Source organism: Cetorhinus maximus, chromosome 7 (genome assembly GCF_964194155.1).
Source record: "Cetorhinus maximus chromosome 7, sCetMax3.hap1.1, whole genome shotgun sequence".
NCBI classification, from domain to species: domain Eukaryota; kingdom Metazoa; phylum Chordata; class Chondrichthyes; order Lamniformes; family Cetorhinidae; genus Cetorhinus; species Cetorhinus maximus.
In genome coordinates, this window is record NC_135885.1 from 49,196,126 (window position 1) to 49,219,973 (window position 23,848).

Genomic DNA, 23,848 nt, shown 5'->3' on the forward strand with positions numbered 1-23,848 from the left:
ACCTGATTTTCTGCCACCTGTCATTGCATCTCCAGCATGTGTGACATGGCCCGTTACCAGAGGCTCATCATCAGACTCAGACTCAGTGGGTGCTTGATCTCCAGCAGTCCTTTGAGTGCCAGGGACCTAGGCTGTCACTGCTGTGGAGACATGTCCATGAAGTATTCCTCAGAATGTGACCCCAAGCCTACTCTATAACTATGACCCACTGGGGTGTGTGTCTCTGAGCTGGTGTAGGGTGTAATTGAATGCAGTATTGGATGGTCTTCTAATGGCTCTTCAGCTTCGTTGTCTGAGGCAGCCTTGGGGGCTGGGGCTTGCGTTGGGTCAGCTGGTGTGTCCAGACCTGCCTTTGCCTGTAAGAAAGAGCAGATAGATTTAATTCATGAACAAACTGAATACAACATTGCAAGTCACTCACTGAGAATGTCAGGGTGTGATCAACACGTGGAGGGCTCAACTGGGCTTGCTGGGAGAGGCCGATCTTACCTTCCACACAGGAGTGGTCGCTGTCCTCGCCTGCCAACTCGGTGGCATCCTCACCAAATTTGGTTAGCTCTTTGAGTCGGAACCAGAAACATGGGTGCACAGGGAAGAATGGCATGAGTAGTCCATTGGCCCCTCAAGATTGCTCCTCCATGCATTTTGATCGCCCACAATAACCCCATATACCTTGACATCTTTATCATGCCGAAAAGTATCAAAGTTACTTTGGAGTCCACTCAATGACAGTGCCTCAGCTGCACTATGAGGTGTGGAGGACTGGCCACTCATGACCCACCAATTGCAGACAGTCCTACAAATCTCAGTTCTTGATGCCCTTAGTATTACCGCAAGACTGTGCTCTGTCATTCTGGACACCCCAGCCGGGTTAAACATCTTCCCTGCATGGACCATGCAGAGCCGTGTAAGAGCTCTTGATGCTTCACATCAATAGCCTCTCAGTTCAGCGCATGGTCCAGCACATAGGCCCATTCTACTCGCTCTCAGCTAATGGGATAATATCCCGGTCCTTTAATGATGTCTGGTGCACTTTGGTTGCAATCCCTTTATGTGAGGTCTATTGCTACCCTTGGTAAGGAAACAAGCAGGCCAACAATTCTCCAAAACAAAAACAGAATTACCTGGAAAAACTCAGCAGATCTGGCAGCATCGGTGGAGAAGAAATCAGTTAACGTTTCGAGTCTTCATGACCCTTCGGCAGAACTGAAGCATAGTTAGGAGAAAGGTGAAATATAAGCTGGTTTAAGGTGGGGGGGCGGGGGGAGAGAGAAGTTGAGGGTGTGGTGATTGTGGAGATAAGCAAGCAGTGATAGGAGCAGATAATCAAAAGATGTCACAGACAAAAGGATCAAAGAGGTGTTGAAGGTGGTGATATTGTCTAAGAAAAGTGCTAATTAAGAATGGAAGACAGGACACTCAAGGTACATCTCTAGTGGGGGTGGGGTGGAAAGACTAACAAAGTTTTAGTTTTAGATTTAAAAATAATGGAAATAGGTGGGAAAAGAAGAATCTATATAAATTATTGAAAAAAAAGGGAGGGGGGAGAAACGGGGTGGGGATGGGGGGAGGGGGAGTTTAAGATCCAAAGTTGTTGAATTCAATATTCAGCCCGGAAGGCTGTAAAGTGCCTAGTCGGAAGATGAGGTGCTGTTCCTCCAGTTTGCATTGGGCTTCACTGGAACAATGCAGCAAGCCAAGGACAGACATGTGGTCAAGAGAACAGGGTGGAGTGTTAAAATGGCAAGCGACAGGGAGGTTTGGGTCTTTCTTGTGGACAGACCGCAGGTGTTCTGCAAAGTGGTCGCCCAGTTTGCGTTTGGTCTCTCCAATGTAGAGGAGACCGCATTGGGAGCAACGAATGCAGTAGACTAAGTTAGGGGAAATGCAAGTGAAATGCTGCTTCACTTGAAAGGAGTGTTTGGGCCCTTGGACGGTGAGGAGAGAGGAAGTGAAGGGGCAGGTGTTGCATCTTCTGCGTGGGCATGGGGAGGTGCCATAGATGGGGGTTGAGGAGTAGGGGGTGATGGAGGAGTGGACCAGGGTGTCCCGGAGGGAACGATCCCTACGGAATGCCGTCAGGCGGGGTGAAGGGAAGATGTGTTTGGTGGTGGCATCATGCTGGAGTTGGCGGAAATGGCGGAGGATGATCCTTTGAATGCGGAGGCTGGTGGGGTGATTCTCCATGTGAGGTTTCACAAAGGCTGCAGTCAACTGCACTCACATCTTTTTAATCCTACACTCAGCCCTTCTTGCAGTCAAGGGCAACTTGCCAATTGCCTCCAAACTTGCAGCCTTTACCTGCATGTAAGTTCAAAATTACAATTGAACAAAGACAGCCAGGAATGATTGGAAGTGCACACCTCATTATTTTCCTAACATCTAAGGAAGCCTCTGGTTTTCTATTGGTCAGACCACAGTGGAGTGCTTCACTGTATTAACCCTTAGACTGCATCTACATCGTCCCTTGCCACTCACGTGGTCTGTTAACTCCACTTAAGGCCTCTTTGCATCCACCCACATCTCACAGCAGGGCAACAGCAGCAGGAGATGCAATGACTTCGTTGCACACTCTGCGCAGACATCATCCTCAGAGCTCAGAACCTGGTGAGCTGCAAGTAATGGATTGCATGATGCTGCTCAGCCACATACTCACAAATGATGGCCAGTGCTTAAACATTCTCATGTTTGGATATTCAGTAATCATAATGGTGATAATGTCAGAGAAGTGACTCTATAGGAGGACATTATTGGACTTTGGTGGTGGTCCAAGTTCCGTGCCCATAAATGCCCGCACCATTGAAGCAATGGCAGCAAGATGTGAATCCAGGACATTTCCAGACAGTGCAAGTGAACATATATTTACAAATGCAAAAACTATATACAATGGTTATACACCCGTGCCACCTATGTGCCTTCAAAACTTCTTTATCTTGTTTTTTCTACAGCTACGCCTAGGTGCAACCCTAACATCCACAGCTGAGGCGACTGCTATGCCCTGCTGACTGATGACTTTGTCAGGTGTTCTCTGATGGCCTGAGGCCAAGGGGGCCCCAGCCTGCTAAGGGACTCCTGCACAGATGCAGATGCACCCTCAGCCTCACCTGCTGGTGGCGATGAGGTCACTGGCAGAGGGGAGATTGAGCGGCAGGGCACCCTTGGAGTGTCCTGGGCTGAAGCCCTCCTCCTTGTCGGTGTGCAGTGGCACATCCCTGACTCTGAGAACATAGGCACCTGGAGGAAGGTTGAGGTGCCCCGACCCCCTCTCACCTAGCCATGGCTACACTGCACCCATGGCTAAAGTGATGGAGAGCAGGTCCAAGCGCATATCTGGCAGCCACTGTATGTTCTGCTGGACCTGGGTCTCCAAGATGGTTGCCACCCTTTCCATGGAGGCAGTCAAGCGCTCATGTGCCAAAGCCACAACAGCAGACGGAATGTGGATGGGCTCCTCCAGCCTTCGGTCCAGTCTGCACATGGCCTCTGGCATCTCTGCTTGATGTTCCCTGCTTGTCCCTGCATCTCCAACATGTCTCTTATGGCCAAGTCCAGAGGCTTGTCATCTGCATGGGGCTGAGCAAGGGCTGTCCTCCAAGTGTCAGAGTCCTCAGCTGTCACTTACTCCGTCAGCTATGAACCAGTGTTTGTGATGTGCTCACCAGATTGTGACCTCGAGCCTACTCTAGAATGGGCACCCACCGAGGTGAATGTCTCTATGCTGGTGGAGGGTGCAGGTGAAATCCGTGATGGTGCATCCTCTGAGTATGCTGAGGCATCGCCCTCAGAGGTGGTGTTGGAGATGGAGCTGTGGGTGGGCTGCCTTCTTTTGCTCTCCTTTTTTTTGCTGGTACCTGGAATGGAGAAGAGAAACATTTAGTGGATACCTAAGCAGGCTCCCCTATCTAAACAATGTCTCACTTTGTCAGCACATCTGACAACTGAGGGCTGCAAGCATCCTCACTGGCTTGCTGGCAGAGTCCTAGCTTGCCTTCAGCGCAAGCATGGTCTAAGTCCTCCCTGATTAGTTCTGCGGCTTCCTTTGCAAAGGTGCTGAGCACTCGGCTTTCCGGAATACCGCTCTGGGTCTTGCCTTGCTCTCTCCAGTTGTGTGTGTTTTTGTCCTGACAGATAGAAGGATTGAATGCCATCCCAGTGGGTGCATGAGCAGTTTAGGAGCATGCATGCCATTGCCAGCTTCTGAGCCCTCTCCAGTAAGTGATTAACAAGCACAATGTCCTGCAGCTGATAGAACATTGAGAATGTGGCTTCCACACATTCAATGCACATGTCCCATCTGCTGCTGACTCCTGCGACCTAAACTCCTGTCTGACATCCCTCTGCACTCGTGCACTTACACTGCCCGATGCCCTTATGAGTGTCACTTTGCATTGAGTAGCTGGTGCTACTTACCCTGGCGAAGCGCATCAAACTGTTCATCCTATTCCTGCACTGCTGCGCGGTTCTTTTGTGGGCCCCACGGGCACTAACCTCCTCTGCCACCTCTGCCCAGGCCATCATGGTCAGACAGGAGGGCCTCCTGCTGCCATTTCTGAGAAACAGAGCCTGGAGCAGAATCTGGAGGGAGGCATTGCAGAATCATGGGGCCACACATTGTCCGCTCTGAGACATTATGGTGGATTCTGAACCCAGAGCTCCTGGCTTGCAGTGAGTGAATGGTTGTCTGTGTACCCTTAAAATATGGTGTCAGGACCTTCGACCCCCTGAGTTAAGGGCAGGGGCAGCAACTTCCTGCCTTATCCTCGCTGCAGGATTCGCCGAACTCCTCACACATGCATATGTAATGAACAGCACGCGATCACGCATGGCCAGTCGTTCTTCCCCTGAGCGGAAGTCACTCTCATTTCTGCTCCTGCCAACCAACTTATATTCCAGAACAGAATATACTGCATCAGATAGTTGTAGGGGCACTACAGTTGGCCTCAGGACCTATTATTAGTGACAGACAAACTGTTTTGCAAGAGTTTCTGCCACTAATTGCTGTGAAACAACTCCTGCTGAACGTGCATATTGATGCTGGGTGAGGATTGGATCAGGCCAGTGAGACAATACAAAAGGGTATAAATTTAAATTAACCACAGAAATAATTATAAGGAAGTTCAAAACTTGAGTATTGCTGAAGAAAGAGACTTCGCTGATTCATTCCTCAGGGTAACGCCTTGATCAATCAGTGTCTAGCTGATTGTTTAAGTTTCAATGCTTGGCAGTTACTGTCAGTCACCATCATTGGTGCATTCTTCATGGCAACGCCTCTACCAATCAGAGTCCACTTGCCAACCAATCAGCACACTCTCCTCATACAGTATAAATTGTTGTTCCCTTTACATTTGGTGTTCTTACAAATTGCCCTGAAGAGTGCAAGATGAAAAGTTTTGACAAAATGTCTCTCTTTATCAGCAATAAAAGGAAGTTACGAGAATGCTTTGCTTCCCCCTTTGTTTCTTACTCCCTCTTCCCTCTTGCTCTTTCTTAACCCTGGTCTCTCACTTTCTCTTTCTTTCTCCTTCTTGCACTTGTTTTCTCTCTCTCACACCTCCCATTCTCTCTCTCTCTTGCTCTCTCTCGCTCTCTCTGTCTCTCTCTCTGTTTCTTCCCTGCCCCATCCCTGGTTAGAATGTGGAATTTTCTACCACAAACCTTTGTTGCGGCAGAGTCCATAAATTCTTTGACAAGGTAATTAGATAAATGCTTGAAAAAGAGAAATATTAAAGATTCTGAGAAGTGAAGAGTGACATTAGACTAGGTGGCACATGTGAAGGAAAACACAAATCCAGATTTGCTATAACATTTGTTACAATCCTGTCGGGGACATTAATATTTAAAGAGAAATCTGAACACCTTGTGATTAACTGACAGAACTATGGCACAAGATTTCACATTTTTATACAAAAACACACTACATTCAAAAGACTTAAGCAAAGCAAGATTAACTTAATTCCATTGTTTAAAACTACTTATGCTATGAAATCAGTTCTACCTTTTACTTCCCCCCCAACAGTTCCCTTATACATCACAGGAATCTTTAAGGTTCATTCTTTAGGGACCAACCCACAAAGTATGCCACAGCCCTCCAGAATTCACTTTTATTCTCCTCGGTGTTCCAGTTATTCTCTGAGGTAATATTTTACGGGGACATTCCATGAGACTTTTGGCTAAGCGACCCTCCAACTTTTATTTACTACCTCAGGACTGTGGATGCCCCAGCTCCTTGTTCTAGCTGCTGGCCAATACCCAACTTCCTTCTCACAGCATCCTGGCTAACTCTGCTGACTGCTTTCTGCTTCAAGGCTCTTTGAGGACCACTGTAGATTTCTTCCTTTAGATGCATACTAAGCAAATCTTCCAACAATCTTTCTCTAATGAAACCCAAACCAAGTCTGAACCCCATTGCATTCTTCATGGTGGACGATAAAGTTAGTATTTTCTCTGCTTAAAGTGCAGAGAACTAATAATCATCTCCCATTGGCTATCTCAATCCAGTGAGATGCAGTCCACACCAAAGCAAAAACTGCAACTGCCTGTTTTCTGAGCAAACACCCAGATAACTTAAACAAATCAACTGTGTACCTCTGCAGCCCATCCCTATGACAAGATGGTATACTTTGGAATGTCCTCAAACAGAAATGTATATTAATTATTTTACCTTCAACACAATTCTTTGCTTATTGCTGAAAAAAGAGACATGTTGCTGAAACTTTTCGTCTTGTACTCATCAGGACAAAAGCAAGAAAGCCAAATTTCAAACAGTCACTACTATTTATACTACAGGAGAAAAGGGTGCTGATTGGTTGGCAAGTCAACTCTAATTGGCCGAGGTGTTGCCATAAAGAAAGCAACAGGGAACTATAGGGTCCCCAAGCTCCCTGGTAATTCAAAAAAGGTGCAAAGCTTGAACATATCCCTTGATTCTGAAACCATATGAATATTTTTTATTGCTAATGGAGTTTATGACCCTTTCTCCAGAATTTCTGTCCCCATCAAGGAACTTCCTTATTGACCAGCTGTCTCCAACCTCTTTTCCTCTGGGATCTACATACATAATTTAAATCTTTTATTGAAATAACTGAATACCCTCTGGCTCTACAACATACCTAATGATAGATCATCCATTGTTCAAGTTCCCACTGTCAGCTCCGACCTTATTGAATAAACACAGGTTACCTTTTAAGTATAATAAACCCAGGTTATTTTGAGTTGCATTTACATCAAGAGTTGTGTTTACCAGTTTCTCAACCAGATGACCCCATTTATCCACAGTTTCTTTAATTCCTAAAACTAAAAATTATATTCTAAAACATATGGATTATGAACTAGGTTTTCACAACGCATTCCATGATTCTAGATACCAAATCCATTCCTGAGCTGGCAAGTTTGCAGTGATTAGCCAAATATTAGAAGTGTATTGCATCAGCCAGCATTACCACTAACCCCCTACCCACTGTTTAAGAACATATCATACAATACAAACAGAAGCCTGGCAACTAACAAGCGCTTCACACCATTAGCTGCAGCCCTTGAGCAATGCAACAAAAGATCATGATTGGGTCGAAAATATGACCTGAACATTGCGTTGGCATCTATATTCATAAGGGCTCACTTTGCTGAATAACTCCAAAGTCAGCTCAGTTTCATTATTTACTGCCACTCCAGGCATATCTTTAATGAGGCAGTGGGAATTCCAAGTTACATTACTGGGCGTTAGCAGCCACTGAGGGTCTGCTGACTGCCCATTGTGCACTGGTATTTCCCAGTGTTGGGGAAGGGATCAGGCATGGAGTAAGGCTGGCAGAGGCAAGAGCACTGGAAGAGATGGCAGTACCTATTCTCTTTTTAAATTTAAATATGGCATCCCCTTCAGCACTCTTTGCAAACTGTGATTGTGTGGCTTTGCACTATACAGGCTCTCTGCCATACTGCAGGATGGGACATAGCTACTGACCTTACTAAAATATGCTGAGCATCTTAGACAATCTATGGGCCTCAGTGCTCCATGACCAATTTTCTGGGAAGTGGGTATCATTGTATTGTCATCCATGTGTTTCTGATATGAATGTGGACAATAACACAGTGCTGAATGACATGGTTATAATATAATTTATTGTATTTTTTAAAAATTCTGTATCTTTAGTACAATTCCTCTGTAATGCATGACTTTAATATATATCTTGCATGGAGGCTATTAATTTTGTATTCCTTAATCTGAAGATTTATATCATGTGTCAGTTATTTAAATGGAAGATAGAATATGGCATGAAACTTAATGTAATAGATTTGATACACAGCTGCCATTTTGAAATTGTTAATTTTCTCCATCTTAAAAATACCATTGTAAATGATTATTTTCATTAATCCAATTTAGCATGGTTATTCACATCTGCATTCTGACAAGAGACTTCAATTCTCATAGCTTGATTGCAGGAGTTAAAGACTCAGGTTAATAAAAAAAGGAGTCAGAACTATAAGTAAAACATTTTGCTGTGAAAGTTAGTTGTAATGCAACATGAGTTTTGGTTTCATCTGTTTTATTTCCCAATTTACAAAAAGGGAGCCATGCCAGACAGGACAGCATGGAGCCAAGTGATCTCTGGGGAGACTTGTCTGACTGTAAGTGTGGCGACAGGTTAAAAACCCTTGAACAGAGGGCTGCCCGACAACACCAAAGATGCCTAGCCCACTCGTTGGTTGGAACTCCAAACTATATTGCTCCCGAAGTTCTATTACGAAAAGGTTAGTGTCACAGAGTTTGTATGGTTTCAGTATATTTTTGAAAGAAATATATGGCATCAAAGTATTGGAGTCAAAATTCTGTCATTCTGACAGTCTCCACCCTAACTTTGGCAGGGGTCAATCAGAATGGCCGCAAACCTGACAGCCTCAGATTTCCCGGGTCCCAGCCATTCGGATGCATTGGTGAGACGGAGCCACCAGCTGCTTCTACAAGATCATTGATATAAGGGGAAAGGGCTGAGGGAAAAGACACACTTCCATGTCAGCAAACACTGGCTAGAGTGTCAAAACTTTGGCAAGGGGTACACTGTCTATATTTCCTCAAATTGCCAAAGACCTACTCCTTCTGGCTCCTCTGAATTTAGTGGAGTCACCAATGGAATTCAGCAGCAAGCATGGGTATGAAACTTTACACAGTACTCCATCCTATCTTCAGCCAGAAGTGCCAAGTGGATGATCCATCTCAGCCTCCTCCGGAGGTCCCCAGCATATCAGATGCAAGACTTTAGCCAATCTGATTCACCCCACGTGATATCAAAAAACAGCTGAAGGCAGTGAATACTGCAAAGGCTATGGGCCCTGACAATATTCCAGCAATAGTACTGAAGACTTGTGCTCCAGAACTTGCCACACCCCTAGCCAAGCTGTTCCGGTACAGCTACAACACAGGCATCTACTCGGAAATGTGGAAACTTGCACAGGTATGTCCTGTACACACAAAGCAGGACAAATCCAATCCGGCCAAATACTGTCCCATCAGTCTACTCCATCATCAGTAAAGTGATGGAAGGGATCATCAACATTGCTATGAAGTGGCACTTACTTAGCAATAACCTGTTCACTGACGCTCGGTTTGGGTTCTACCAGGGCCATTCAGCTTCTGATCTCATTACAGCCTTGTTTTGAAAATGGACAAAAGAGCTGAACTCCAGAGGTGAGGTGAGAGTGACTGCCCTTGACATCAAGGCAGCATTTGACCGAGTGTGGCATCAAGGCACCCTAGCAAAACTGGAGACAATGGGAATCGGGGGGAAAACTCTCTGCTGGCTGGAGTCATACATAGCACAAAAGAAGATGGTTGTTGGAGATCAATCATCTCAGTTCCAGGACATCACTGCAGGAGTTTCTCAGGGTAGTGTCCTAAGCCTAACCATCTTCAACTGCTTCATCAATGACCTTCCTTCCATCGTAAAGTGGGGATGTTCACTGATGATTGCATGATCTTCAGCATCATTCATGACTCCTCAGATACTGAAGCAGTCCATGTCCAAATGCAGCAAGACCTGGACAATACCCAGGCTTGGACAGACAAGTGGCAAGTTACATTCGTGCCATACAGGTGCCAGGCAATGACCATCTCCAACAAGAGAGAATCTAACCATCGCCACTTGACGTTCAATGGCATTACCATCGCTCAATCTGCCACTATTAATATCCTGGGGGTTACCATTGACCAGAAATTGAATTGGACTAGCCATATAAATACTGTGGCTATAAGAGCATGTCAGAGGCTAGGAATCCTGCAGCAAGTAACTACCTCCTGACTCCCCAAAGCATATCTATCATCTAAAAGGCACAAGTCAATAGTCCGATGGAATACACTCCTCTTGCCTAGATGAGTGCAGCTCCAACAATACTCAAGAAACTTGACGCCATCCAGGACAAAGCAGCCTGCTTGATTGGCACCCCATCTGCAAACATTCACTCCCTCCACCACCGACGAACAGTGGCAACAGTGTGTACCATCTACAAGGTGCACTGCAGGAACTCACCAAGCCTCCTTAGGCAGCACCTTTCAAACCCACGACCACTACCATCTAGAAGGACAAGAGCAGCATACACATGGGAACCACCACCTGGAAGTTCCCCTCCAAGCCACTCACCATCCTGACTTGGAAATATATTGCCGTTCCTTCGCTGTCGCTGGGTCAAATCCTGGAACTTCCTCCCTAACAGCACTGTGGGTGTACCTACACCACATGGACTGCAGCGGTTCAAGAAGGCAGCTCACCACCGCCTTCACAAGGGCAATTAGGGATGGGCAATAAACACCGGCCTTGTCAGTGACGCCCACATCTCATGAATGAATAAAATAAAACTCCAGGTATGATCTCACCAAAGCCCTGTAACAATTGCAGCAAGAGCTCCATATCCTTGAACCCAAGTCCTTTGAAATATTGCCATTATCACTTCCTTAAAAATTAATTCCATCATTTTCCCGATGACTGATTTTAGGTCGACTGGAATGGATTTCTCAGTTTTCTCTCTCCCTCCTTCCTTGCATAGTGGTATTACATTTGCTTCCTTCCAATCCTCTGTGACCCTGCCAGATTCTAGGGAATTTTGGAAGATCTAAACCAATGCATTCAATATCCTTGCAGCCACCTCTTAGAACTCTGATATTGGCTATCAGATCTGGGGGATTTGTTAGCTTTCAATCCCAATAATTTCTCCCGTATTTTTTTTTTCAACATTACTTTAAGTTTCTCACTTACGTGAGACTTAGGGTTCACCACTATTTCTGGTGTGTATTTTGTGTCTTCTATATTTTGTGCCTTCTACTGTGAAGACAGGCATAAAATATTGTTTAACATCTCTACCATTTCCTAATTCCCACTATAATTTATCCTGTCTCATAAGAGGTCTATGTTTAATTTCATTAACATCTTCCTTTTTAAATAATATTAGAAGCTCTTACAATCTGTTTTTGCATTTCTTGCTAGGTTTTTCTCATATTCTATTTTCTCCCTCTTTATCAATTTTTGGTCATCCTTTACTGGTTTCTTAAACTCTCCCAATCCTCAGACTTACTGCCCTTCTTGACAGTATTACATTGGCAGCCTTCCTTCTCACGAGACGATGGTTTGTGCCAAGGTGGTCAACCATGTGTTAAGCATCACCTGACATCGCTCAGGAATCCCACTCTGGCATGGCAGTCTCTGCTGCATTTGCTGCAGAGGAAGACAGTGGGAAAAGGTGCAGGATTCACTGGCCTCTGTTTTCTCTCGATCATCTTCTCAGCCAGCTGAGCATTCCATTTCTGCTTGCCTATTCCACCTCCAAACAATCAGCCTCCAGAGATCATCGTCATCGGCAACTATCTCCCAGTTATCAGCTTCAATGTCCGACATCTTCATATCGCACTTGCAGGTTTCCTTGTAGCAGAGGTAAGGATGGCCAGGAGTCAGTGGCCAGTTGACCGTACATAAGTTCTTTGGGTATACAGTGTGGCCGAGCCAGCACAGATATCATTAGGTTAGTGGTGAGCGTATAGTGTATCCTGATGGAATTAGCAAGCTCCAGGGCCTCTGAGATGGTGATCTTGTCTTGCCAAGGGATGCTGAGGATATGTCTGAGACAGCGAAGATGGAAACTATTCAGCCTTATCTCCTATCTTGCATATGTTTTCCAGGTCTCACTACTGCAAAGGAGTGTGCTGAGGACACAAGCTTGGTAGGCTTGTAGTTTGGTGTTCTCAGTTAGGTTGCTGTAGTTCCACATTCTTTTACTCAGCTTGGACATAGCAGCTGCAGCTTTTGTGATGCGTGTGTTGATTTCAGCAGCAACTAATAGGTTGCTGGTGATTGTAGAGCCTAGAAATATGAAGCTAACAACAACCTCCATTGTCACTTTGTCAATGCTGATAGATGGCAGAAAGGCAAGGTCCTGGATCATAACATTTGTGTCCTGATGCTGATGGGCAGACCAGACTCTTTACAAACAAGAGAAACTGTCCATTTTCCACTGAAGGTGTTCATTGGCATGGAATGCTTGTGCTGGATCATCAGCGTAGAGCAACTTTCTAATGAGGACTTGTGCACCTTTGTCTTGGATCTCAGGTGAGCAAGGTTGAACAGCCTTCTGTCAGTTCTGCCATGTTAGTAAGCACCCTGTGTAGATGACCTGAAGGTATATGACAGCAGCAAAGAGAAGAATATGCTAAAGAGTGTTGGTGCCAGAACTCAACCCTGTTTGATCTCACTGTGGATCTCAAAGGGTTCTAATGTTGCCCTGTCACAGCTGATCTTATCCATCATGTTGTCATGGAAAGAGGAGATCAATACTATAAGCCTCATCTTTTAAACTAATACTATCCTTAAACTCTATAGTCTGTTCTTATCCTTTATTATGAGTGCTACTGCCACTGCCACCCCTCCCTCCACCTTTTCCATTCTATCTCTCTTTTTGAAATGTCAAATCCCCTGGAATATTTAGTTCCCAACCTTGGTCAACACGCAACCACATCTCTAAAATGGCGATTAGTTCAAACCCATTTATCTCTATTTAGGTCTTTACCATTTTCCCTGACTTGACCTTATTCATTATTATGCTGTGTTCCTCCCTGTCACTTTCCGCTTGTCTTAAACCAAATCGCTACACTGCTCAATAGCCTTGACTTTGCTCTTTAGATTTATAAATTTGCCCTCATTTGAACCCTCCTTGCCCCCTTTTTAGGTTAAGGCCCTATCTACAGCCTTAGTTATTTGATTTGCTATGACACTGGTCACTGCCTGGTTTAAATAGAGCCCCTCCCAAAGTATCAGCTCCTCTTCCCCCAGTACTGGAACCAGAGTCCCATGAATCAAAACCTCCTCTTCCACACCAATCTCTGAGCCACATATTCAACCCTCTGATCTGTTTGACCCTATACCAATTCATGCATGATTCAGATAGTAGTCCAGAGATTATTACCTTTGAATTTCTGTTTATGAATTTGGATCTTAGTTCCTTAAGCTCTCTTAGCAGAACCTCATTTCTAGTTCTACCTATTTAATTTGTTTCTATGACAACTAGATTGCCCCCTGCGGCTCCAAGTTCTTCTCAAGCACGAGGATATAATCCTGGCATCGGGCAGGCAACGCAACCTTCGAATTCCCAGTTGTAGCTGCAGAGAACAGTACCTATCCCCCTGACTGCTTTGGCCTCTACTACTACCATATTTCTTTTTGCTACCCCAACCTGTGATGCTGTATTCAGTTTACTCATCCACCTTGCAGACTTTGCCTTTATTCACACAAACAGCAAGAACCTCTTAGCTGATGTATAAGGGCAAAGGCCAAGGTTCCTCCAACGCTGAACTGGGGTCTCCTTACCTGCCTGACTTGCAGTCGCATCCTCCTATTCCTGACCACCTGTATCACTACTTAACCTAAGAGATGTGATTGCCTCCTGGATCAAAGTTTCCAGGTAACTCCTCCCTTCCCGATGCCCCATAATGACTACACCTCAGATTCCATCTTAACAACTCAGAGTTGGAGTTCATCAAGACACTGACACTTACTGTAGATATGGTTGTCCAAGATCACGATGCTATCCATAAACTACCAAATGCTGCAGCTGTCACACAGCACCTGCATTACTAACCCTATTTATTCTTTGTTTGTTTATTTATTTATTTAATTAAAGCTGAGTAATTCAATCAATTTAGCTTTTTTTAAATTCAGCTAATTGTTAGATTAAATCTATCGTCATTCCTTGTGCTGTGATGTCACTGCAATTTTTCTACTGCTCTTCCCCAGACCTTGCCCTTTCCTTAGATCTTAGGTATACTTGTTTATCTATAGGATACTAAGCTCTTAATACTTAGATACATAAGAAATTAAACACTTCGCTCCAATTCCTTGACTTCTTCCATTCTTCATTCTATACTGAAAATTACACCACTTTTTGAGTTTTTCCCTCCCTTTGTCAGGTATCAGTGGCTGTTTTCTGCCAATGCTCCTTTGGCTGTGGTCAATGCAATCAAGTACAGACTAGGTATCAAAACTGAAATCTTTTTTCTCTTTATGACTTCTTGACTCAAGTGTCTTATTGGAAGGTGCGTGAAATGCCTAATCAACGTACAACTAATCAACTTCTGTCCTGTACTTTTGGGTCTGGCATCATACTTGATTTTCCCTAAATGCAATGTACTGCAAATAGTCCTTGCATTACCTTGAACGTACTCAACTGCAGCTTGATCTCTGTAGTGGCTCTTCTTTGTATCATCGAACATTTTTGCCCCCTCTGCTTCCACAAATTAACTGTTCATGGAAAATAAAGCAAAATAAAAACCCTCTAAACATATTTTGTATGTTGAAGTAAGTATACAGAGCTACTTTGTAAATGTTTTTTTTGACTCATATATCCAGACTGGTTTCTTTGACCTTTTTTTCACCTATCCTTTCTATCTCTTTCATCCCTTCATTATTTATTTTTTCATTGCTTAATATACTACATAACCCACACTCTTCAGTATAGATGAAAACATCTGGTCAGGTAAATGGAACAAATTTATCGACACTAAGGAGTACAAGTCATAACTGTGGTTAGTGACACTTTCACTTCCAAAGCATTCAAAGCCTATAGAAAGAACATGCATTTATATAAGGGCTGATTGTAATTTCCATTGGTGGCAGTAGTGGATCGGCTGCCTGTTATACACCTATCCCAATCTTTGGATCGGTGCAGAAAGGAAGTACCTTGAAGAAAATTGCATTACAGGCTACATTTGTCCAACTCTCATCCTCCTTTGTCACCTCCTGACTTTATAATACCAATGCTTTTCTGGCTAGCCTCACATCCTCCATAAACTTTAGATCATCCAAAACTCTGCATGTCTGCATCCTATCGAGCAATAAGACCCACTCACCTATCACTGCTATCCTTGATGACCTACTATTGGTTTGCCTGTAAGTGCTTTAAACTTAAATTGCTCAACCTCATGTTTAAATGCCTTCATGGACAGTCCCTTTCTATTTCTGTATCCTCTTGCAGACCCTGCCCTAAACTCTCAATTCCTCTGATTCTGGCCTCTTGTGTTTCATCTCTGCTGCCCCCTTTGCTCCACAAGTGACAGCCGTGCCTTCAGCAGGCAAGGCCTCAAACTCTGGAATTTCCTCCCGATACGCTACCACCTCTTTCTACTTCTAAGACCCTCTTTAAAACAGTAAACATTAAAAATGCCTATCAGAGCACCACCTACAGGACTAAGGGGTAATACTGGTTCAGTGAAATGTATTTCCACATACTAAGTTTAATATGTAACAGATGTTCAATCCATTGTACCTGTGCCAGCTATTTGTTAGAGGAATTGAAAACTAATCCCACTGCCTCAATCTCTCCCCATAGCCCTGTAAAATTATTTACTTCAAATAATTATCCAACTTTTCCTCAAAAGGTGTTTCAACTACTCTCCACTGCAAAGCATTCTATGCTCCAGTAACTTTCTGTGTAAACAAACTTCACTTATCCTCCTTCCTCATGCTCGTAGTATCTATTTTAAATCGTTGAGATTCTTTCTTTCTCACCTGAAGGTGCTGTCTCTTGCTATGTATAGTCCAAGGGCACTGACTGATCTTTGCTATCTCACCAAGTGGTTTATTTCACATATATATCTCAACAGTAAATCTCTTCAGTCTGACCATGCTGGAAAGGGCAAACAGCTGAGTCTGATCCTTCCTTTGTGTGATGTCCACACATGCACATTTTCAGCAAAGATTGCTGGATAAAGATCTCGAGCAAGAACTTTGGTTAATGGTCATCCCTAATACAGGTGCATTGAGGCTACTTGCAATGGCCCTACCTTCATGGGTGCTGAGATCAGTGAATGCAATACAGACTGAGAACTGAATCTGCAACCTACCTGGACCATGTGGCTCAGTTCATAGAAACATGGAAAATCTGAAAGCGTCTCTGTGAAGATTAATCTTCCTCCTTCCACTCCATTCATCAAGCACTCCTGAAATGCACACCACTTAGAAGGACAAGAACAAACTTTTTTATAAATTTTTTCTGCTGTGCGTGGCCTATGCCTTTAAGTGCGTGGGCCCTTTAAATTTCTTTTGTAAGGCCTTGCACTCATGGCAACTTAAAGGGGCTGATTTATACTTTCGCTAAACCCCATGTGCATTTGTGCTTTTAGGTCATTATAATGACCCCAGTAGTTCCATAACACAGAATGCCATTGGAAGGGGTTTGCACCCAAAAAGTAGGGGAGGACATTGTACAGTGATGTAGACCTGAGAGGCCTGCATCAGCAGTAATGACTACCAGCTAAGGAGCCTTCAGGCTGCCATGTTCAAAAGTATAACTTTGAGGCCCAGTGATCATCCCAGTGGTCCTGGAGAAAATGTTACCTACCCTTTTTTTGGAGCTTCTAAGAATTTTCTACTAAGCTCTTAGATTTTTTTTTCCAGATATTTCCTCCAGAAAAGAGAAGGCTAAGAGATGAACTGATAAAGGTCTGAAGTGGTTTGATAGATAGAAGTAAAGAAAATGTTTCCACTTGTGAAGAGTCCAAAACTAGGGGCCATAAATATAAGACAGTTACCAGTAAGGAATTCAGGAGAAACATCTTACTCAGAAATAGGTTTGAATGTGGAATTTGCTACCATGTGAATCAAGATGAATAGTAGCATAGACACATTTTAAGGGAAACTAGGTAAGTACACGAGGGAGAAAGGAATAGAAGGATATGTTGATATGGTGAAGTGAAGTAAGGTCACAGGAGGTGGAATAAACACCAGCCTTGGCCAATTGGGCCAAATGGCCTGTTTCTGCGCTCTATGTAATTTTTATGATCTGAAGATCTGGAAACAAGGGCTAAGACCTGCTTGCCAGAGGTACAATTACATTTGGGTCTCTTCCAAGCAGAGATCCAGGAAAATATAAGGGAAGCATGATGTCATCACTTTCAACTCTTTACCATAGTATTAACATGCCTATTCCAGTGTGCTCTACCTCTCTGTCCTTCTCTAGAACTTTCCAAAAGTGTGTATGAAGTGCAAAGGACATGGGGATCTGGCATCATCAATCTCTGTGTCTTTTTCTTCTGGCTGGTGTCCATAAAATGTGTATCACAAGTAAAATTCAGAAGAAAAACAACCTTATTTATCCATCTAGCCTGCCTTAAATTAAAAGCAAATGTTTTTTCTATGCCATACTCTATTCCCTGACTGAGAATCTAAGCAGGCAACCTGCTTCCACATTTCTGAAGATGTGATTATTGATCTAGATGTTAACAGGAATCTGAGGACAGACATGGGCCATACTTCATTCTTTATCTCTTATGTAGAGAAATTGTGTATAATAAGTGGTGGAGGGGGGAGCTATATCAAATAAATGAATATACATCACGATTGTCATCTATACACAAATTTTGGTTACAGATCAATTCTACTGAATCTTGTAAATAGAATTTACAGTATAGAAACATGCCATTTGACCCAACTGGTCTGTGTCAGTTTTAACCTTTTTTTGATATAAATAGAAGTTAATTGCTCAATTCCAGTCTCAGTTAGTTATCTACAAGTTTTACTTATATTTGAGGATTGTCTTAACTAATGCTCTCTCTCTTTCAGGATACACTCAACTTTGTGACTGGTGGAGTGTGGGAGTTATACTCTTTGAGATGTTAGTGGGGCAGCCTCCTTTTCTTGCTCCAACACCTGCCGAAACACAAATTAAGGTAGGTACCTGGAGTGGTACATCATTACCCACTTTAAGTACTCTTCTTAGTTCAGTACATCAGAATCTATATTAAGGTATGTATATGATGCAGTATCCCATAACCCAAATGGTGTACTATATGAGGGAATGGTAGCATAGTGGTAATGTTAGTTGGCTAGTATTCCAGATGCCTGTCCAATGCTCCAGAGACATGAGTCAAAACCCACCACATCAGCTGGGAGAATTTAAACTCAATTAAGTAATGAATGTGCATCAAAAATGATGATCATGAAACCCATCTGGTTCACTAACCTGGTTCCCTAATCCTTGCCTGGTCTGGCCTACATATGACTTCAGATCCACAGCAATGTGGTTGACTCTTAACTGCCCTCTGAAATGGCCTAGCAAGCCACTAAGGTCTACTAAACTACTACAGAAAGGTTGAATAAGAATGAAACTGGATGGACAACCTGGTATCGATCTAGGCACTGGAAATAGCAAAGGCACACCCTACCCAATCAACCCTGGAAAGTCCTCCTCACTAACTACTTTTTGTCAAAATTAGGAGAGTCAAGCAACAGCCTGACATGGTCATACTTGAATAATATCTTACAGACAACCTTACAGACTTCTCCGTTACCATCCCTGAATAAGTCCCACCGGCAGGACAGACCCACCAGAGATGGCGGCAGAGTGGTATACAGGACGGGTGGGGAAATTTAATGTCAACCACCAAGAGTGGTTAGTTAGCACCACTATTGGCCAAATCTTGAAGAACATATCAACCAGACTAGACTTGTGGCAGATAGTAAGAGAACCAACAAAAGGGAAAATCCTACTTGACTCTTTTCTCACCAATCTACCTATCACAGATGCATCTGCCCATGACAGTAATAGTAGGAGTGACCACTGTACAGTTGTTGTGGAGACAAATTCCCATCTTCACACTGAGGAAATCTGCCACTACCACTACCATTTTGCTAATTGGGACACACTCAGAACAGGTTTATCAGCTCAAAACTTGTAATCTATGAGGTGTTTTGGGCCATCAGCAGCAGCAGAACTGTATTCAATCACATTCTGTCACCTCATGTCCAGGCTTATCTCTCACACTACCATTACCATCAAGTCAGTGGACCAATTCTGGTTCAATGTGGCATGTATGAGAGCATGCCAGGAGCTGCACCAGACATATTTAAAAAGGAGATGCCAAGTTGGTGAAGCTACAACACAGGGCTACATGTATGTTAAACAGTGGAAGCAGCGTGCTCTAGACAGAATTAAGTGATCCCACAACCAACATATCAGATCAAAGCTCTGCAGCCCTGCCACATCCAGTCATGAATGCTGGTGGACAATTAAACAACTAACCAGAAGAAGAAGCTCCACAAACATCCTGATCTTCAATGATGATGGAGCTCAGCACGTCAGTACAAAAGACAAGGCTGAAGCGTTTGCAATCATCTTCAGCCAGAAGTGCCAAGTGGATGATCCATTTCAGCCTTCTATTGAGGTTGCTAGGATCACAGGTGCCAGTCTTCAGCCAATTCAATTCACTCCATGTGATATCAAGAAACAGCTGAAAACACTGTATGCAGCATAGGCTATGGCCCTGACAAAATCCCAGTTGTAGTGCTGAAGATTTTTGATCTAGAACTAGCCACACCCTTAGCCAAACTGTTACAGTGCAGCTACAACACTAGCATCTACCTGACAATGTGGAAAATTGCTCAGATGTATGCTGTCCACAAAAAGCAGGCCAAATCCAATCTGACCAATTACTGCCTCATCAGTCTACTCTTAATCATCATAAGTTGATGGAAGCTGTTTTCGACAGGTCAAATGCAGCCTTGATGTCAAGGGCAGTCACTCTCACCTCACCTTGGGAGTTCAGCTCTTTTGTCCATGTTTGAACCAAGGTTGTAATGAGGTCAGAAGCTGAGTGGCCCTGGCGGAACCCAAACTGGGCATCAGTGAGCTGGTTATTGCAAAGCAAGTGCCGCTTTATAGCACTGTCAATGACCCCTTCCATTACTTTGATGATCAAGAATATGGGACAGTAATTGATCGAGTTGGATTTGTCCTGCTTTTTGTGTACAGGACATACCTGGGTAATTTTCCACATAGCTGGGTAGATGCCAGTGTTGTAGCTGTACTGGAACAGCTAGGCTAGGAGCATGGCAAGCCCTGGAGCACAAGCCATCAGTGCTATTGCCGGAATATTGTCAGGCCCCATAGCCTTTGCAGTATCCAACGCCTTCAACCATTTCTTGATATCACGTAGAATGAATCGAAGTGGCTGAAGACTGGCATCTGTGATGCTGGGGACCTTCGGAGGAGACTGAAATGGATCATCCACTCGGCACTTCTGGCTGAAGATTGTAGCAAATGCTTCAGCCTTATCTTTTGTACTGATGTGCTGGGCTCCCCATCATTGTGGATGGGGATATTTGTGGTGCCTCTTCCTCCAATAAGTTGTTTAATTGTCCACCACCATTCACGACTGGATGCGCAGGACTGTAGAGCTTAGGTCTGATCTGTTGGTTATGCTTAGCTCTGTCTGTCATTTGTTGCTTATGCTGTTTGGCATGCAAGTAGTCTTGTGTTATTTCTTCACCAGGTTGACACCTCAATTTTAGGTATGCCTGGTACATGGGAGCACCATCATCTGGAAGTTCTCCTCCAAGCCACTCACCATCCTGACTTGGAAATATATCAGCATTCCTTCACTGTCACTGGGTCAAAATCATGGAACTCCCTCCTTAACAGCACTGTGGGCATACCTACACTACATGGATTGCAGCGGTTTAAGAAGGCAGCTCACCACCACCTTCTCAAGGGCAATTAGGGATGGGCAATAAATGCTGGCCTAGCCAGTGATGTCCACATCGCATGAACGAATAAAAAAAATTAAACCAAATGTGGCATCAAGGAGCCCTAGCAAAACTGAAGTCAGTGGGAATCAGGGTAAGACTCTCCACTGGGTAGAGTCATACCTAGCAGAAAGGAAGTTGGTTGTGGTCATTGGAGTTGTTTGAGGTCAATCAACTCAGATTCAGGATATCGCTCCATGAGTTCCTTAGGGTAGTGTCTTCAGTTGCTTCAACAATGACTGTCCCTCCATCATTGAGTCAGAAGTGGGGACATTCGCTGATAATTGCTCAAGTGTTCACTGCTCAGAATTCCTCAGATACTGAAGCAGTCCATGTTCATATGCAGCAAGACCTGGACAATATTCATGCATGGGCTGATAAGTGGCAGGAAATATTCGCACCACAAGTGCCAGGCAATGACCATCTCCATCAAGGAAGAATCCAACCATTTCCCCATGACATTCAACAGCATTACCATTGTTGAATCCCATACCATCAAGGTCCTGGAGGTTACCATTGACCAGAAATTTCACTGGATTAGCCATTTAAATACTCTGGCTACAAGAGCAGGCCAGATAATGGAAATTCTGAGCCAAGTGACTCATTTCCTGACTCCCCAAAACCTGTTCACTATCCATAAAGCACAAGTCAGGAGTATGGTGGAATACTCCCAATTTGCCTACATGAGTGCAGCTCCAACAATGCTCAAGAAGCTTGACAGCATGCAGGATACCCCAGCCACCATTCACTCCCTCCACCGCCAGTACAGACTTGGCAGCAGTGTGTTCCATCTAAAGGATGCAATTCAGTAACTTGCCAAGGCTCCTTCAATAGCACCTTCCAAACCTGCAATCTCTACCACCTAGAAAAGCAAGGGCAGCAGGTGCATAGTAACACTGCCACCAGCTATTTTCTTTCTAAGTTGCACACTGTCTTTACTTGGAATTAAATTTTTGTTCCTTCAATATTGCTTGATCAAAATCCTGGAACTTCCTCTCTACTGTACTGTGGATGTACCTACACCGCCTGAACTGCAGTGGTTCAAGAAGGTGCCTCACCACCACCTTCTCAAGGGCAATTAGGGATTGGCAATAAATGCTGGCCTTGCCAATGGCGCACACATCCTGAGAACATTACTGGTCACATGAAGGCATGTTAATGGAGTGGTACATTTTACTTCTTTAGCATATTAAGAACACTAGACTGCTTAGTCATTAGGCACCCTTGAGAGAACTTACTAATTTCTGAGGGCCAAATGCAGTTTGAAATAATTATTTTGAATTTTTAGGCCTACAGAAGGGTATATGGCATGCGTGGTTCCTGGTTTATCAAAAAAGGTAACCCTTTTGAAATATCAGTTGATGGCAGCACAAGTTAAATCTGCTACAACTTTATCTTCCCACTTTTCTTCCTTTACCTATTCAACCTTGAACCTGGCATGCCATGCCTGAGTGTGGTTCCTTGCTTTATAAACATAATCATTAGGTTGTCACTTGAAAAGTGCCCAGTCTACCTCAGATTATCCTGGAAGGGCAAGGTATCTCAAAATTTGAGCAACAGGTGAAGCTAGCTGTTTCATGCTGTACTATGTAGTAGCAACACGAGTGATATTCACCACTAACAGGATGCTGCTGTCAAGTCAAAAAGACGTCTGCTTATCTCACAAATGAGTAATGTGGTATATAAATTTTAGTGCCAGTGTGATGCTAGGTATGTAGGCCGTAATTCCGAAAGACTGGCGGATCGTATCAAGCAGCATGTGCCAACCACTGTTCGGAACGGGCAAGGTGCAGACTGTATCCAACCAGCCCATGCCTGCAAAACTCAAAACATAGTGTCCAATATTAGATGTGATTCCACGATTGGACAACATTTGCTAAATAATCCTCAGTGTGCTAAGAATTATGCTGACAACCAATTTAAGATTGTCAGTCAGGCTCACAATGTGGCGCATTTGCCTATGCTGGAAGCTACATACATTAGTACTCTGGGTCCTGTTCTTTGCAGACAGAAAGAACATGTACACACATCATGCCTGTTTCAGCTGAACAAGATAAGTGACAGCCATTCGCTGACTCATTCTTCATTGCAATGTCTTGACCAATCAGGATCAAGCTGCCTGGTTTAAATTTCAAACAATGCTTGGCAGTTAACTGTCAGCCACCATCAACTGGTGCACTCTCCGTGGCAATCTCTACCAATCAGAGTCATTTGCCAACCAATCAGCACTCTCTTCACATACAGTATAAATTGTTTTCCCCTTATATTGGTATTCTTGTGAATTGTCCTGATGAGTGCAAGACGAACAGCTTTGCCATGTCTTTTTTTCAGCAGTACAAAACGTAGGGCAGAATTTTCAGGTCAGCGTGTGGGCACGTGCCCGACCCACTCGAGCGTAAAATAGTGCGTGATGATGTTGGGCAAGCGTCCCAACGTCATCCCGCGCTCATGCAATATTTCGGTCAGCGGGCGCCCGCCAACAACTAAGAGGGCAATTAAGCCCATTAAAGTTGTAATTGTCCCTGATTTTTCATGGTCCATCCAACCTCACGGTTGGCAAGCAGGCAAATTGGCCAGGCGGCCTTTGCATTTTTCATGAAACCTCATCCAAGGGCGGGATGAGGTTTCTGTTATTAAATTAAACATTTCTGTTATTAAATTAAAAACAATAAAAAATCTATGAACAGAAGTTTTATAATGTATATGTTCAGGTGACTGTTTGTGATGCTTGGACATTTTTGTTCTGATTTTAAAATATTTATTTAATAGCTTTGAAGTCTTCAGCTCCCTGAGGCAGCTCT

General features: G+C 43.8%; 1 protein-coding gene across 9 annotated transcripts in view; it reads left to right on the forward strand.

Moving 5' to 3' along the window:
• The window catches only part of lats2 (large tumor suppressor kinase 2), a 100,395-nt gene that overhangs the window by 69,605 nt on the left and 6,942 nt on the right, over window positions 1-23,848 (forward strand). For all 9 annotated transcript variants that reach the window (XM_078545449.1, XM_078545455.1, XM_078545452.1 and 6 more), the window contains 2 exons: window positions 8,563-8,745; window positions 18,087-18,193. In XM_078545449.1, the coding sequence (XP_078401575.1) occupies window positions 8,563-8,745; window positions 18,087-18,193 (290 nt within the window). The remainder of the gene's footprint in view (window positions 1-8,562; window positions 8,746-18,086; window positions 18,194-23,848) is intronic.